This window comes from Strix uralensis, chromosome 1 (assembly GCF_047716275.1).
Source record: "Strix uralensis isolate ZFMK-TIS-50842 chromosome 1, bStrUra1, whole genome shotgun sequence".
Lineage (NCBI taxonomy): Eukaryota > Metazoa > Chordata > Aves > Strigiformes > Strigidae > Strix > Strix uralensis.
In genome coordinates, this window is record NC_133972.1 from 52,379,422 (window position 1) to 52,395,342 (window position 15,921).

Below are 15,921 nucleotides of genomic sequence, written 5' to 3' on the forward strand. Positions count from 1 at the left end.
TTTGATCTGCTCCTTGCATCTGTCCTCTACCCTTACAGAAAGCAAAATACATTTGTGCCACTTTGCCTTGGTGCATCCCTACAGCTGCCTGCAGAGAGCTCTGGCTCTATGCAACAAGACTTCCCTTCCGCTACAGCAACATTACTGTCTCTCATTTCCCCTGGGCTGCTACCATCCCTGCTTCCCGGTGACGAAACAACGGCTTTATTATGCATTTAAAAAAGCACGCCCCTTCCCCACATATATCTAAACATGACCACAAGCTGTCAGCTGACTGCAGCTGCTTTCATGTTGTACATCTGAAATTAGAGGAATGATGCTGCAGAAACACTCTCCTCGTGTTTTGTTTTTTTTTTTTCCTCCACTCATAGTAAAAATCAAGCCAGGTTTCCACTGGCACATTTAATGGAGGGAAGGAACATACAAAGATAAATATTTCGAAATCTTTTAAAAAATGGCTATTTAAGACCTTGATAGGTTGTAAGAAAAAAAAAAATTGGAAAAGATGCTGAGCACCCAGAAAACAGAAAGACCAAGAGACTACTGGCATGCAAGACAAACAATCACACACACACGCCCCCAATCAGAAAACAATTATTAATTTATACAGCTGATAAAACAGTTCAAAACCTGGGATACGCACACGTTACACCAATATAAAATAGTCTGTGTTTACGTTTTTGTAAAACATGTCCATGACAAACAATGCTTCATTGACTTTGACAGCAGAAAGGTGAAATTCCAAAACTGGTGTGATCTGATCATAGCTGAAGACTGCAAATAAAAATCAGTTCTCAGCTCTTGACTAAATTTATCACAGATACTATTCAGAAGACAGCATTCTCACAGGGTCCAAAAGCTAGGCTTTCTCCCCCACTTCCACCAATAATGTTTCCATGACTGCAGGTATATCCAGACAGAAAGACTGCCAGTTCTGAGTAAGACAGAGTTACTGGAAAAAAGGTTTTGATGATGGAAAGCGTAGTTCTCTTTTCAGTCTCATTCCACCCACTTCCCAAGAAATCACTGAAAGCTGAACTTTCTTCCAAGAATGGAAAAGTTTATAAATGGGGGCTGTGATGTTTCCACAAAGAATATTAAATATCTTTGTTTCATAGTTCTGATTAAGGACCTACAGAGAAATATTGCAACTCAAAGAAATGTATGGATCCATTCCGAATGTCACACTGAATGATGCATTATCAGCTTTTGTTACTATGAAATATTTTAATTGCTTTAAACAGAAGGTGATGGTTAAATTTTCAGAACAGGTTTATAGACTAAAAAAAAATATAAGTACACCAAAGCATTTATTAGCATTCACACACCATTTTGACACTTAACATATGTTGCAACTGTATATAAAACACAGTTTGAATATTACTCTTTTCCCTTCAGTTCCTCAAATGATACAGTATGTAGAAATACCACCTTAATCTCTAAGTGATTGCAACAGAGGATATAGTCATTAAAAAGCCACTGGGGTATGGCTTAAATTTAAGCCTTTAAAAAGCCTTCAAAATAAAATAAGCCTTCCCACTTAAAAAAAAAAAAAACAACTTTTTTAATATCTGGATCAGTGATGCTCTTGATTCAGACACCAGCCAAGCCACTCAAATTCCTATAGGGGCTGGGTACTCAGCAGTTACTCAGAAGTTACAACATGATTGAAAAATCAGTCTTGATATTTTATGAGCTCTTTCTCACCTTCTCAAAACAACAGCAGTTATGGAAAGCTTACCATACAAATACAATTTAGAGTGACATTAACAGCTTTGATGGGTAATAGCTCTGCAACAATTACTAGAAGAAAACTGCTGCACTTACAGTAAGAACTCAGTGTGTTTCCAGTTATTTGGTACGATTTCTTCTCCACTTTGCAATCTGGTTTTGTTTGCATCAAGTTTGCAAACTCCTATGGCAAACAATTAATTTCTTACCGCGAATTTGTATAACCATTAGCAAACTAAGGATTTAACTGGTAAGGTAATACATTCAAGCTGTATGATATGCCAAATAAATTTTAAGCAAATAAAGCATTCTACAAGATATTTTATTAACCCTCAAATTCAGCTGAAGGGTTTTGCTCACATTTTTCCCACTTGATTTTATGCCATTTAATGTTAGAATAACGACAGCCAACATAGAAGGATTCCTCTTAGCAAGAATCATGGTGACACCCTGTACTTTCAAGAGCTTGAGCCAACCTTGTCCTATACCCCTTAGTCCAAATCCATAAAAGCACGTAGGCAATATGCTTCACTGAGGATGAGTATGCTTCACTACGCTTCACTAAAGGATGAATAATAACGCTGATTTCAACCGAACTACTTGCAACCGTTTTGATGCATCAGAAGTTAATGTGCCCAGTGCCTTGCAAGACTGAGCTTGAGGCATTCTTCCTTCCTTCCTTCTCCAACCAGCTTGGGTTCAGATTGTTTCTTTACTACTAAATTCTTCTCTTCCCTGGTCCTAACTTATTCTCACATTTAGCAGGAGTATGGGAACCGCACACCAGGAAAGGTTTTCAGCTGTCTTAAAAAGGAAACATTTTCCACTTAATAGTTTGCTCTGGCCAGATTGTTAGTAATACAGCTCAAGTGGTTTCATTTTGCTCTGAGACACCCAGCAAACACTATGGTCAGATAACATTATTTGGAAAAAACAAACAAAAAAACCCAACAAACCAAGCAAAAAACCAACCAACCACCAAAACAATGCACACCCTTTCTTTCCAATGGCAGTGAAATTTTTGTATATAAAATTTAATGCTTTAAGCTCAAGAAACTTAATTTCCAAATACAAGCTGTGTAAAATATTTTCCTGTAAATATTAGTCTAAATTGGAGGTGAGGAGGGTTGATATGATCAGTATTTTCTGAAAAACTTTGTTATCTAACATTGCATATAGGTCTTCTTCTAGGTCACTATGTCTTCACACCACACCCCTCCTCCCATTGTACTTGCTGCCAGAGCTTTAATATTAACCTCTGTGCACATTAATAACTGCGTCAGTACAAAATCTGAAAGTAAACAAATGCTCCAAGACTCTGGACTAAATACACCCACTTATGAAAACATCTCTATTAAAAGTAAAGCAAATGAAAATATTTCACAGTTGTCCAGTTGTACTGGGTCTGGCTGAGCCGGAATTGGTTTTCCCCTATAGCAGCCCTCATGGTGCTGTGTTTTATGTTGGTAGCTGGCAGGGTGTTGATAGCACCCTGGTGTTGTGGCTACTGCTGAGTAGTGCTTACACAGCACCAAGGCTCTTTCCGACATTTTCCCCCCCTCAATGGGACGGGGTGGGCAAGATCTTGGGAGGGGACACAACCAGGACAGCTGACCCGAACTGACCAAAGGGATATTCCAGACCATATGACGTCTGCTCAGTATAAAGCTGGGAAAAAGGAGGAAGGGGGTGGGGTCACCCTTGGTCCTCCGAGGCAATCACTACGCGTATTGGAGCCCTGCTTCCTGAGAAGGCCCAACATCGCCTGCTAATGGGAAGTAGAGAACAAATCTGTTTTCTTTTTGCTTCCGTGCACAGACCTTTGCTTTGCTTATATTAAAACTGCTTTTGTTTTACCCACAAGGGTTGGGGTTTTTTCCTATCTTAGTTTCTTTGCCCTGTTGAGAAAAAAGGGGGAAGGGGGGGAAGTGATAGAGCGACTTGGTGGGTACCTGGCATTTAGCCAAGGTCAAACCACCACACCAGTAAAACAGCCATGTTGCTCCATTAGGTCTGATGCAGCTGGATGGTGTCAGCAAAAAAACCAAACAAGACAATATTGTTGAAGTTGACTGTGGGCAGACCTGTAGTCAGAGGCATGAGGTTACTGGGGTATATAAAACTCTAGAATAAACTTCCTTATGTAACTTATTTTTCTTTTTTCTTATTTTTTAATACAGGTGCATCACTGGCAATTTCAGGATACTACAAGGCCTTGAGAGCTGCCAAATTCCACAAAAATATCAGAAGCTACAAAGCATCAAACTCTTCTGTGCAAATCTCCCAATATGCTGAAAACTTCCGTATCACCTGACTAGAAAGAGAAAGAAAAAAGAAAAAAAAAAGAAGATATACTTCAACTGACTTTCACTTGCTTTCCGGGTCATTCCCATTTAGGATTTTTTTGTTCCCCTACTATCTATGACAAGAGAAACATTTCTGTTCAAACATGGTCAACTAAGTTATCAATATGCAGTTTCAATGGTCTGTAATTTTAAGGAAAGATTAAGATGTAAATTAAAAGATGTGAAAGAAGGAACTAAACATATCAAAAACATACAGTAGTGAACAGCCCCCTTTTATTTCCACGTTTACCATTCACAGAATGCCCAATAAAATCTTTTTGTAAATGAAACTATAGAGATCTTCCTAGAACACTAAGGCATGTTTCAACAGATTTGTGTGCTACTAAAATTTACCGGTGACAACACCTAGGACTAGAAGTAACCTGCTACCTTTTGGGGCAATTCCTCTGAAGAAATGATTTTTTAAAACTTACTCAAACAGTTGAGGGTAGGATAAAAGTTAGGAAAGATGAACTTTGGAGTGGATAGTGATGGAAGTGCCAGAAAATGAAGGATGAAAAATAAGGATAACTTGCCTATAGCATGTGTGTTTATATACACATACATAAAGTAGATACACATATTTACAAATGAGTATCTACATATGTTTTCATATAATAAATCCTATAAACATGCATATGCTACATTACAAATAACCTTCCAAATGAACAGCTCCAATGCAGATCATACTAAAGATGCAGTTTTTAAGACTGATCTTTTCAAGTGCTTTATATTTAGAAATTCAGTGACTTGTAAGCTATATTCTTCTTTAAATACACAAGATTAACAAATTCCAACATGAACATACCTTGAAAAAATGGTCCAAAAATCCTGCATACTAAGGATACCCTAACATATACATATCAGACACTACAAAGTCTATTGAGAAGAGCTGTAATAAGGCTGACCTGTAAGTGAGCTTAGTAAGTTTAATTTTCTCTCTAGGGAGCACCTTTACATTCAGTATTTTGTGTAGCACAAAAAGCTTTTGAACAACTGAAGATGGTCATAATTTGAACAACTTTTTAGTATTAAATTTGTTATCTAAAGGCTACAAACCAGCAACAATTCCTTTAAATACACTTGAGAAAAGGAGCTATTTGTAGTCAACCTAAATGTGTATTCCCACTCATACGAAGTTGGCAGTACTAAAACCTACAAGATGCCAAAATTCTGACAAAAAAAGGTTGAGAAAGCTACAGAAATTGTATATAGATACATCAAACTTGAAACAGTGAGGAGAGTATAATATAACAATAACCATCCTCCTCACGGTCACAAAAGGGTTACATGCCTACAAATATCTCAAAATTATCAAAAGAAATTATTTTAAGTAAACTAATCTCAAATTTGAGGAGAAGCATGAAAAAAACCCCAACACATTCATAGTTGTCAAGAGTTCAAGTTTTTGTCATGGATAGAGATGTTTTAAATATCTTTTCCCCCATCTCCAAAGTGACATTTCCAAGACCACACCAGTGGACAAACACGACTGACACCAACTTCACTATGGCAGGATTAAACATGTAATTCCCTTCTATGTAAGCAGTGTGCATGTGCCACAGAGGGCGATGACTTGTGGACTGGACCACTTCATTGTTACTATTGATGAATGGTTGTAAAGCCCTGTTTTCAAGAAATTCAATATACCAAGAGGTTCACAGACATATATGGATATTTCTGAAGACTAAACTCAAGATTTATAAATAGCAAACTAAGGATAGAAACAAGCAACTGTGTTCTTTATGTACTTAACCTAGCAATCAGTCATCACCACATGGAGTAGAAACAAGCAACTGTGTTCTTTATGTACTTAACCTAGCAATCAGTCATCACCACATGGAGTAGACTGCCAAGTACTATAACTTACCACAACCAGCATCATTCCTGAATATAATGAAACTATTTCATCCTCGCTGCACTAGACAAACCTTTCACTAGCTCCTACTACAATATCCAGTAGTGCTTTTTCTATTTTTACAGCATACCAGTATTTAACATCAACACTTTACAGTGAGTGATACCATCTGAAGCTGTTTACAGTGAGATTTATGACATATGTCAGAGAAACAACTAAATTCTTTAACACACTGTAAGAACTTACATAACAACTTCCGTGACAAATGTATAAGTTTTTCCTCTATTGATAAGGGCACTGTACCTTAATATTTACTGTTCACTTTGCACTTATATTGACACTACCACTACAGAGATTATTGTTATCACTTATGCGAGCTGTACTTCATTCAGGAATAAGAATTCACTCTGAGGTTTAGACATAAGATTTCCACAAAAGCTAACAGAGCATTAATCATAAGATAAAAACAGAAAAACAAAACAAAAGCATGCGGTTTCTCAGCCGAAAACAAAAAGTTACTATCTTTTCACAGGGAGTGAGAGGAATAACATTCTATGCTCTTACTCTGAAAAATATTTTAAACTCAAGTGTTCAGCTTTGAGTAAAGCAAAGTTCTTCACCAAATCTTGTAATGAGAACAGTAGATCCTAACATCTAAAGGCTGAAGATTAATAATCACCATCTTCAGAGGAACTGCACAGATTTTTAATTTGACTGAAGTTATAGTGGCGCACTGTGTCTCAAAAGACTGCTGATAGTTATTGTAGACACAGTAAGATTTTTCCTCCTCTGTGGTCGCCTAAAAGGAAGAAAACTACAGGCCATAACTGATGACTTCTGTTATATGATGAAATTCAGTTTTATCATCTGTATCTTCACATGTTGCAACTCTGCCAAAGATTGACACCTGAAAACATATATACTAAAATACAGACAGTGACAGAACCACATGAACAAACTGCAGCTATTGGAAGTTTTTTCCAATAGGCCCGAGTACACGCAATGCTCAGTCTTGTGGACTACAGAAAACATGTGTCTCCATGGCAGATGCTATGTGGAACTTACAGTTCTCAAGATAAGCCCCTCGTACCCAAACAAATGCATCATAGCAAACAGGGGCATGAACTCCTCCATGTTGTATCATAATCATGTACCAGACCAACACAACAGCAAACAACAGTCAGAAGGAACTCATACAAACTGTAGAGGCAATGCAAAGCATTTTTGCAAAAGGATGACCTCACCTCTCAAACCTAATCCTCTATCTTCAAAAGAGGAGCCTGGCATACAAAATTCACAACTCTACCACATCTTACAACTCAAAAGAAAGGTTTTTTTTTTTAAAATGATGCCTAGAAATTACTCCCACACATATCACCAGTTTTTTTCTAGAACTCCCACAGGCAGCTATATTTTCTTTCCTTTACCCCTCAATCTCCTCCAGGAGAACGACCTTACTTTCTTTTTACTAATATATCCTTCTGTAGCCCAAAAGTAATTGTCTTTCTTTGCTCCTCTACCTCATTATCTCGTTCATTGACATAACAAGTTAAATTCCAATCAATTATTTTTCATCTATACTTCACCTGAAGCTTGCGCTTCATGTTTCATCAGCAGAGCGAAGATGTGCCTGAGAACTTCTCACCCGGCCAAATTCAAAGGTTTAACTTTAAACCTACAAATCTTGCCTTACCCAGATCCTTTAGACAGTTATGGCTACAAGACTGTTAGATGCATATGGCCACTCAGATAATTTAAAAGTTAGAACTATTCCTGCATTTCTACATATTCACAGTTCCAATTAAAAAAACCCAAACCCAAAAAAACCCCACACCCAAAAACCTCCCAACTTTTCCCTCCTACTTATACATACAATCAAAACTCACTCCCTGCCCCCAACATTTTTTGTGCTGATTACTGAAGTATTTCTTTACCAAATGTTCCCAAAATATCACTTCTATTCTAATAATCTTGGCTTGTTGGCCTAACTGGCTGAGTTCCTATGCTAGCCTCTATCTTCAGCTCAAAACAGAGTTTCTTGGGTTTTTTTCTTTACCCATTAATCTGTCCTTTAATACTGGACAACAGCTACTGAAACCCACAGGGTTGTCTTAACTGTTATTTAAAGTCACATCTTATTATTTCTGTGTGGATTAGAAAACACAATTTTCCAACTACTAACCAGAAAGTCTACCCTGCTTGTCCTCAGGAGGTTAATTATCTCACTATAGATGCAGGACCTCAGTTCAAATTGAGAACATACAGGCACTAGTGTAACAAAGTATTTAGAGCAGTTACAATTAAAAAAATTTGGTAATAACCTTCAGCATATTCATCACCCTGCTTCTTTCCTGAAAATCCACTGACAATTAGTGAGTTATTAAAAAAGCTCATTTTAAGTGTCATATGCTAGTTTTTAATTCAAATTCAGTAATGATTCCCAACTTCTTTAGAATTAGACAACCTAGTTAAAGAAAGCAATCAAATTAATGAATTCTTATGTAAGTACACTAATCTAAAATATAATAAAAATACAAACACTATTTTATCGGGTTTTTTTGGACAAGATGCTAGAAATATCATGGGAAGAAGGTATTCTCCCCTATATTTGGATTCCTCTGAAATTTCAGGGATGGCAAGCAAGTAGGAAAATATCTAAGGAGTGACAGAGATAAATGTTAACTCTTTAATTATTTGCTGGTAGCACAGTTCGTAAACAATACCAAGACATTTTTCTTTAGTCAACATACTGTCTGAATATAAGCTTCATAAACATACCAACTGAAGAATGTCCTCATCTTTTGGCATAACACTAAGTTCCAGTATGCTGTCACTGAAACAAATAGAAAAAAAACCACACATGAACTTTTGGAAAAGATATTCAATTCTTGTTACAAAGATGATTAACTTTCATAAACCAAAACCATTCAAAACCTCCCACACTCAGCTATTCTGTCAAATTAATTTACCCAACAGAAATAAACACCGATTTCCATTAGATCCATTCCATCTTAGCAAATATGAATAGAACAGAAGTCTGACTTAAGAGTATACCTGTGTTCTCAGTAAAACTAGTGTATTAAGACAACACACCGTTTTGGTTTGGTTTTTTTTTTTCCTCCCATAGACTCCCAAGGTACATTTGTTTGAAACTTCTCAGACAAAACAAGGTGGCAAATCTGTGAATGCAAGCTAAAATTTCCTTCTTCCATTTAAAACTAAAGTCTGTTAGCACTCTTTAAAATTGCTGGGGAAATGTCATAACCACCACATCATGTGAAAAGTGAGGCAATAGCAAGGCAAGCACTGATTTACACCTTTCCTTTCCAATCACCTCCTAGCAGAATCAAACATATTTAGTCAGTCAGATGACATCTGAAATATGGATGAAAAAACATGTGCTATTTATAAGTGCTGACTTTGTCAGTGCTGAAACCAAAAGCAACAACAGCATAAAGATCCAGGAATCCAGATAGTTCTATCAACGTAACTTAATACAGGCAAAATCAGGACACTGAATGTACAATGTATTAGTTACCCAGGGTCAAATATTGTAAAACAGTGAAAGCCACTGTTATTATCTACCAGAAAAACATATTTTCACATGCAAGAGAGAAGTATATGATTCTAACGCTGGATACAGAATAGCTGAATTCATTATCTCATCCAAGAGAGGAATACTCTGTTCACATTCATTAAATGTGAACTGGAATAGGTACAGAGAAGGGCTACAAAAAAGATGGCTTGTACAGACTATTTTAACTAGGCTAAAAAAACAGAAAATGAAGAGATTATGACTTATAACTCTCATGTTCCATGTCACAAAAAGAAGTATATTTAAACAAACTGATCAATACCAGCACAAGAAAAAAAATACAACCGATATATCAGACTAGAAATTAGGTTATCTATGCTGGTAAGTACGATGCATTTGCTGAGAAAAGATAAAACCAGCACAGAGACTGGCCCTCAACTTCAGGGCACACAGAACAGTCTATGAAAGCACTGAGAAGGACCTCAGTTTCTTATTTCTGCAGAGAGGAAAGTAATTTTCTCAAACATGTAGTGTGTGATTTATTATGCTTTCTTATATGAAAAATGTTTTTATTTTGTGGTTCCTTTTCCATTTGTTAGCAACCACAGACATAAGGCTGTGTTCCAAAATAGCAAAGTAAGGGTATTTGGTTTCACAATCTTCTTAAACCATTATTGATTTTAGAAAAAAAGTGTTCTCCAAGCAGCATAAATTACTTTACTTTTAAAAACAAGTATCAACAGTGATAGATTTAAGTTTTTCTTTTTAAGTCTATACACAGCTAGGAAAATAAAAGGTCATTAAAAGACTTTTAAAGACTTTTTAGAATATTCAGTTTTAAGAAACACAGAAGTATTGATATTTATGTGCATTTACAGTTGCATGTCCTGTTTTGACTGAATGCATAAACAGCAAAACTATTTAAAATAATTATTTAAAATTAGTGTCATCAGAAGCTGACATTTGCCTTAACCCCTTTGTATGAATATTAAATTATTTATCAGTTGAAAAAAAAAAAGAAAACATGAAAGAGATACCATAGCTTAAGGCATTTCCAATGAAGCATTCAGATTTCATTTCTATGTATGGGTAGCATGTATGTGTAAATTCCATTAGGCAACTTACAATTTGATAATCATCAGCGCTTACTTGCGGGATGAAGACTTTGGAAGTCAAAAATATGATAAATACCACTGCTATTCTTCAAGTACTTTTCATATAAAAGAATATAATATGTCACAGAACAAACCATTCTCTTAGCAAAAAATATTTTTTTTTTTCTTTAAAAAAGAAAGCAATTAAATCCATTTACAGAGTCTAACACCTTTTTTAGTAGCCATCCAAAAGAGGAAAGGGTTCCATTCAGGAACAATGTTTTATATACCATTCAAATAACTATTTAATGGTTCTGTTCCAGTTTGCTGCAGAACCTTCTGGAGACAATTTGGATCTTCTTACTGTACATTTTGTGAAGCGCTCTCAGAATGTTTTTCAGTTCTCATACCAGAAACAAAAAGTATTAAAGAATACTTTTGGTGTATTCTACTCTATAATGTGCATGCAGATTATGAACTAGAAAGTGTTAGTAAGACCCACCATGCTGAAAGTGGCAGTTTACACTAAAGTATTAGACACAGTATTGCAAATTCTCAGGGATATCTATCCTTCAAGTGAGTTTCATTACACATTTTAAGAGTTGAATTTAAATTTGACTCAAACTAAAACACTAATCATGACTGTCTTTTGATGCACTATTCTGTATTAATGAAAAAGATTCAGTAGCTAAACTCTACATTTCTGAGTAATCCCAACACTTTCGAGAAGAATTTGCCAAGATAAACAAGTGGAATAGACCTAATCATTCAAATTCCCCACAGTTTAAAAAAAAAAGTTGGGAATCAGAATCTGTTTCTTGTTTTATTTAGAACCATAAATAATTTACAGAGTTTAAATTAGTAATCAACATATCTCCAAGTTGATTATGTAAACAGATGAGAATAAATTCTTAATGGATCAAACTAACAACTATTGGTAAAGAGTAGGAAATCTAGACTTAAAAGTGTTCTCATGGCTAATCTTACAGGACATACTTATTTCTAGCAACTCTGAGGTGTGCCCTTCACCTTCCAGAAAAAACAATCAGTGTAAGTTTAGCTTTGCTATCTCCAACCAGAGCAAAATAGATGAACGTTCTAGACACAGCTTAAAACTTTTCTGAGAACAATACGAAACATGGCTGAATTACAGCCCATCCATAAGTCCCACTGGAATTTATGGGGATAATTTCATTTATGGCAGCTAAATTCTGATGTCTGCAGAATTATATAATGAGAACAAACAACTACAATTGACCAACTTTCTAGAAAAATAATAAGCAGCTATAGAAATAGAGCTGCAGGAGTAAGCCAATTCAAAAAGATCAGTTGAACTGAGTTTCATGGCAAAACAGGTGAACAGCAAGTAGAAGGAGGAACTCTGTTTAGAGGCAAGAGAGATGTGTTGTACCCTTGAAAACTGCTCTAAAGATGACCAGAAAAATTACAAAATAGTAAGCATTTACAGTCAGCAATGTGTTTGAAAAGGTAATTAAAACAATAATTAAAAATACAGTAATTAAAATGTCTAGAAAACCATCACACAACGTACTGAGACAAATGAAACCGTCTTTAGTCATGAATAAAGGAGATCTCACCTGACAACTTAGCCTTTCAAAACGCCTTTCAGCATGTTGCTTGCACAAAGTCTACTAAAGAAATTAACGTATGCCGGATGCTGAGACACGAAATAGAGCAAGAACTGCGGCACTGGGTATTTTTAAATATGAAGAGTTTAAGTACCTTCAAAAGTGAACTTGTGCAAGACCAACCTATCAAGAACTATTAAATCAAGCGATACAGATAAAACCTTTGGTTCAGCCAACTCCTAAACCAAGGATTTCTGGAAAGTGGGCTATTACCATCTGACCAAATATCACTCTACAGTTTCAGTATTTTCATAGTCCTCTCCTAAGAGGCCATTACTGGATGTTATCAGAAAGTATACTGACATCAACAGACCATCAGTCTGACCCAGGATGGCTATGCTGATGCAAGAACTGCATGCTAAAGCAAGCAGCATACACCATAATTTAATTTACTTGCCATGAAATGGCAGCACAAGAAATAAAATACGTGCAGAACAAACTGCTCTAAGCTCAAATACTGTTTTCAAGCAAAGAATTAAGAGTTCATTCTTTAGTCACATGAGAAGCACTGCCTGTAAGCTACAAGGAAGACACACCTGATCTGTAGTCTTAGCTCTCTTTATGGATCAGAATTAATATTTATCTGTTTATCTTAAGAGGTTCATTCATCTGAAGACTTCACGACCTTTTGTTATGATCTTCTGTGATGTACACATCTGGCTCAAGATAATAAATTGTTCTCCCCTCCTAACTAACCATAGCATCCCTTCATCTTCCATGCACTCTAGGAAATTAGGGAAACAGATGCAGCAGTGTGCTATACCATTCCGGGTTGCACTAGATAATCACTGATAAGGCCTTGTTCATGTGTCCCCGGTTTATGCACAGTCAGCAGGGATTGCATTCTGCTGGGACACTTTGCTACCTAGCCTCACAGGGATGAAAATCAAACTTTATTCATGGGCAAACCTAGAATTAAGAATCTCTAACTGCATAGGCCACTGCATAATGTGATTGCTCTCCCTCTTTTTTGGATTAAGAGATTTAATTGACTGATGTACCTGTTGGGCCCGTAAAGTAACATCCTGTGCCTTGGGCATACACTATTGTACAGTACAAAATAAGAAAACGATACATGGCTAGTGTTATCTCTAGTAAAGATTATTAAAAAAAGATTCCATCTTTCCAGCTCTTGTACAGAAAGTACTAGTGACAAAACACATTCCAGTCTACCTTGCCTGTCATACCTTTGAACATAGTCTTGTTGTTCCAAAAAAAAAAAAAAATGCACCTGGGATGTATGTATTTTGAATGAAATCTTGAATAAAGACTCCACTGAAATAGGAAGATCAGGATCTTATTTTTCTTACTCCTAACTGTAAGCGTAATTATATCTTAATGCATGAAGATTCACTAAAAATAGAATGTGACATGTGAGATGTATTTAGAAAACATTCTTCCATGCTGATCATAACACCTTTTTTCCACATAACTTATTATTATATTGGAAAGTTGTTGTTATAGAACAGAAATTGACACCAAGAAAACTGTAAAACTGGAGGTGGATACAAGAGATGAAAGTGAGTATCTAGATTCATGTATGGACATGATTTAACAAGCCCTTGTGAGCTGCAGGAGCAGTAAGTATCACCATTTCCTCAAGCCTGTGCAAGGTTCATAACTCACTGCAAAACAGAGGAAAGCCAAGATGTACCTGCAGATGTCTTGCAGGTATGCACTAGCATAAAGTTTTTCCTTTACCAGATATGCTGACTTCTAGTTATCAGATCTCACAAATAAGGTAGATTTTTCTGATTTTCTTTTTATATTGACACATATATGTGCGGTGCGTGGATACCTAATCTGCCTATTTTAAGTTCAGACAATCTTCCTCTATAACACTTAGTGTGATTGGCTAACAAGGGAAAAGTACTGACGTAAAAGGACTGTGGCACAATTCAGCACGCCCATTCTCAAACCCTTCTCAGCATTCAGTAAATACAGAAAAACAGAAATAGTATAACAGAGTGCGTATTAAGGAAAATTTAAAAATAGGATGACTTTTTCAGAACCACCATAAGTGGTCATTTCCTACTTAGTATACAAAAACTATGTGTGACACATAAATACTAGTATCTTACCTGTTCTGTATTAAAGCAATGACTTGAGAATATGTCTTCCCAATAACACTTTCTCCATTGACTTTTATAATTCTGTCACCTGTAAAAGGAAAAGTTATACCTTAAATTAATTTGTCTAGACATTTTTTTGATCATTTTTATTCTGTACCTCACAGTGATCAAGGTCGCCATTATGTTAAATTCAAGGTTAGTCATCTTTAAAAATGAAAAAAGAAGAAAATAAAAGATGCACAATACAACTACATGTAACCACATACAGGATACCAAGTTTCTACTCTTCTCAGAACATTTTCAGATGTGGTATCTTACTCTAAGCTTCCAAATGAATCACCTAGAAACTCACAGAAAGAAAGCCACAAGCAGGTGTAAACTATACCAGAGGCTCACTTAAGCATCTTCAAAGTAAAGCTTCTGATGTATGGTAACACATACTGACATCTCTTCACAAATCTTAAGCGAATTATTAGTAGACATTTCAATTCCAGCACTTAACCTCAAAACAAAACTGAACTTTAACTCAGAACACTGCCAGGGGTAGCTGTACACATCTCCTTTAGTAGCAGCAAATACTGCAATTTTTTACTTCTTCCTTCTGAAAAATAAAGGACAAATATTTTGAAAGACTCCAGCTTCCTCCTTCCTTGGAACAACCTGGGTTGTTTTCAAAACATTATTGTCTCTTCAATTCATCTTGGACAGTGTAACAGGTTATTTCTTATCCATATAGATATTGATCTTTAGACCTAACATCACTTGTATCAGGTTTCTCCAAATAGTTTGTTGCACCTTCCTCATTAAAAGCTTCATACGCTCTCATAAATTAAGTGACAAATATACCATGTAGAGCTATTTTCAGCTTTTGATGAAAAATCCATCCCATTCCTTCACCAAAAATGGTATTTGCATCATCAGACGAGCAAAAAGGTTATCTTGAATTTATTAATGAGGAGAAAATGGTCTAAAGGATTACAGGTAGGGAGCTTTGGAAAGCTGCTGGGGAAAGAAGAACTAAAAGATAGGATCCATGCAAAGGGAGCCAAAGGGAATGGCTTTTTCAACACTGCTTTAGAAACTGAAAGCTCCTTTTATGTTTCTGGTGTGTTCAAACCAAAGCAAGGAAAAAGCTGTATATTCTGAATACTCAGCCTGACTTAGTGGCAATAACGCTCTAAATGCTCTGCAGAGGTTCCTTATACAGACCCCAGAGATTTCCAGACTTACCAAACCACACGGATCTGCTGAACTGTGTTTAATTTGGTCTGCACACAGACGTAACATCATGCAAATAAACTGGTGCAGTATTTTCAACTTTATGAAAGTTTACATATGCCCTTTTATCAGCTGGTTACTGCCCTTTTCCTCACCTGAAAAAGCTCTTGAGTTTTGTCTCCTGCTTCCTAAGCAATGAAAGAAAGGTTGGTGACAACATTTAACAGCTGATAGCAATCCACAGGACTGACAGGCACCTGTGATGGATGACAAACCCTATCCCACTGTTGCATACAGACACCTTATGTAATTAGGCTGAGAAACTGGACTTTCATGAAAACAAAGTTTATTTTTAAATGCTCATTACCACACTGAAATAAATCCTTTCAAAAAGTTGCAGGAAAAAGAAATGCTATAGT

The 15,921-nt window shown here is 36.1% G+C and overlaps 1 protein-coding gene across 3 annotated transcripts in view; it reads right to left on the reverse strand.

The window, feature by feature from the left end:
• The window catches only part of ARHGAP21 (Rho GTPase activating protein 21), a 119,630-nt gene that overhangs the window by 32,721 nt on the left and 70,988 nt on the right, over positions 1–15,921 (reverse strand). For all 3 annotated transcript variants that reach the window (XM_074866157.1, XM_074866136.1, XM_074866147.1), the window contains exons 5-6: positions 14,294–14,372; positions 8,713–8,767 (exon numbers count right to left, since the gene is read on the reverse strand). In XM_074866157.1, coding sequence (XP_074722258.1) covers positions 8,713–8,767; positions 14,294–14,372 — 134 coding nt within the window. The remainder of the gene's footprint in view (positions 1–8,712; positions 8,768–14,293; positions 14,373–15,921) is intronic.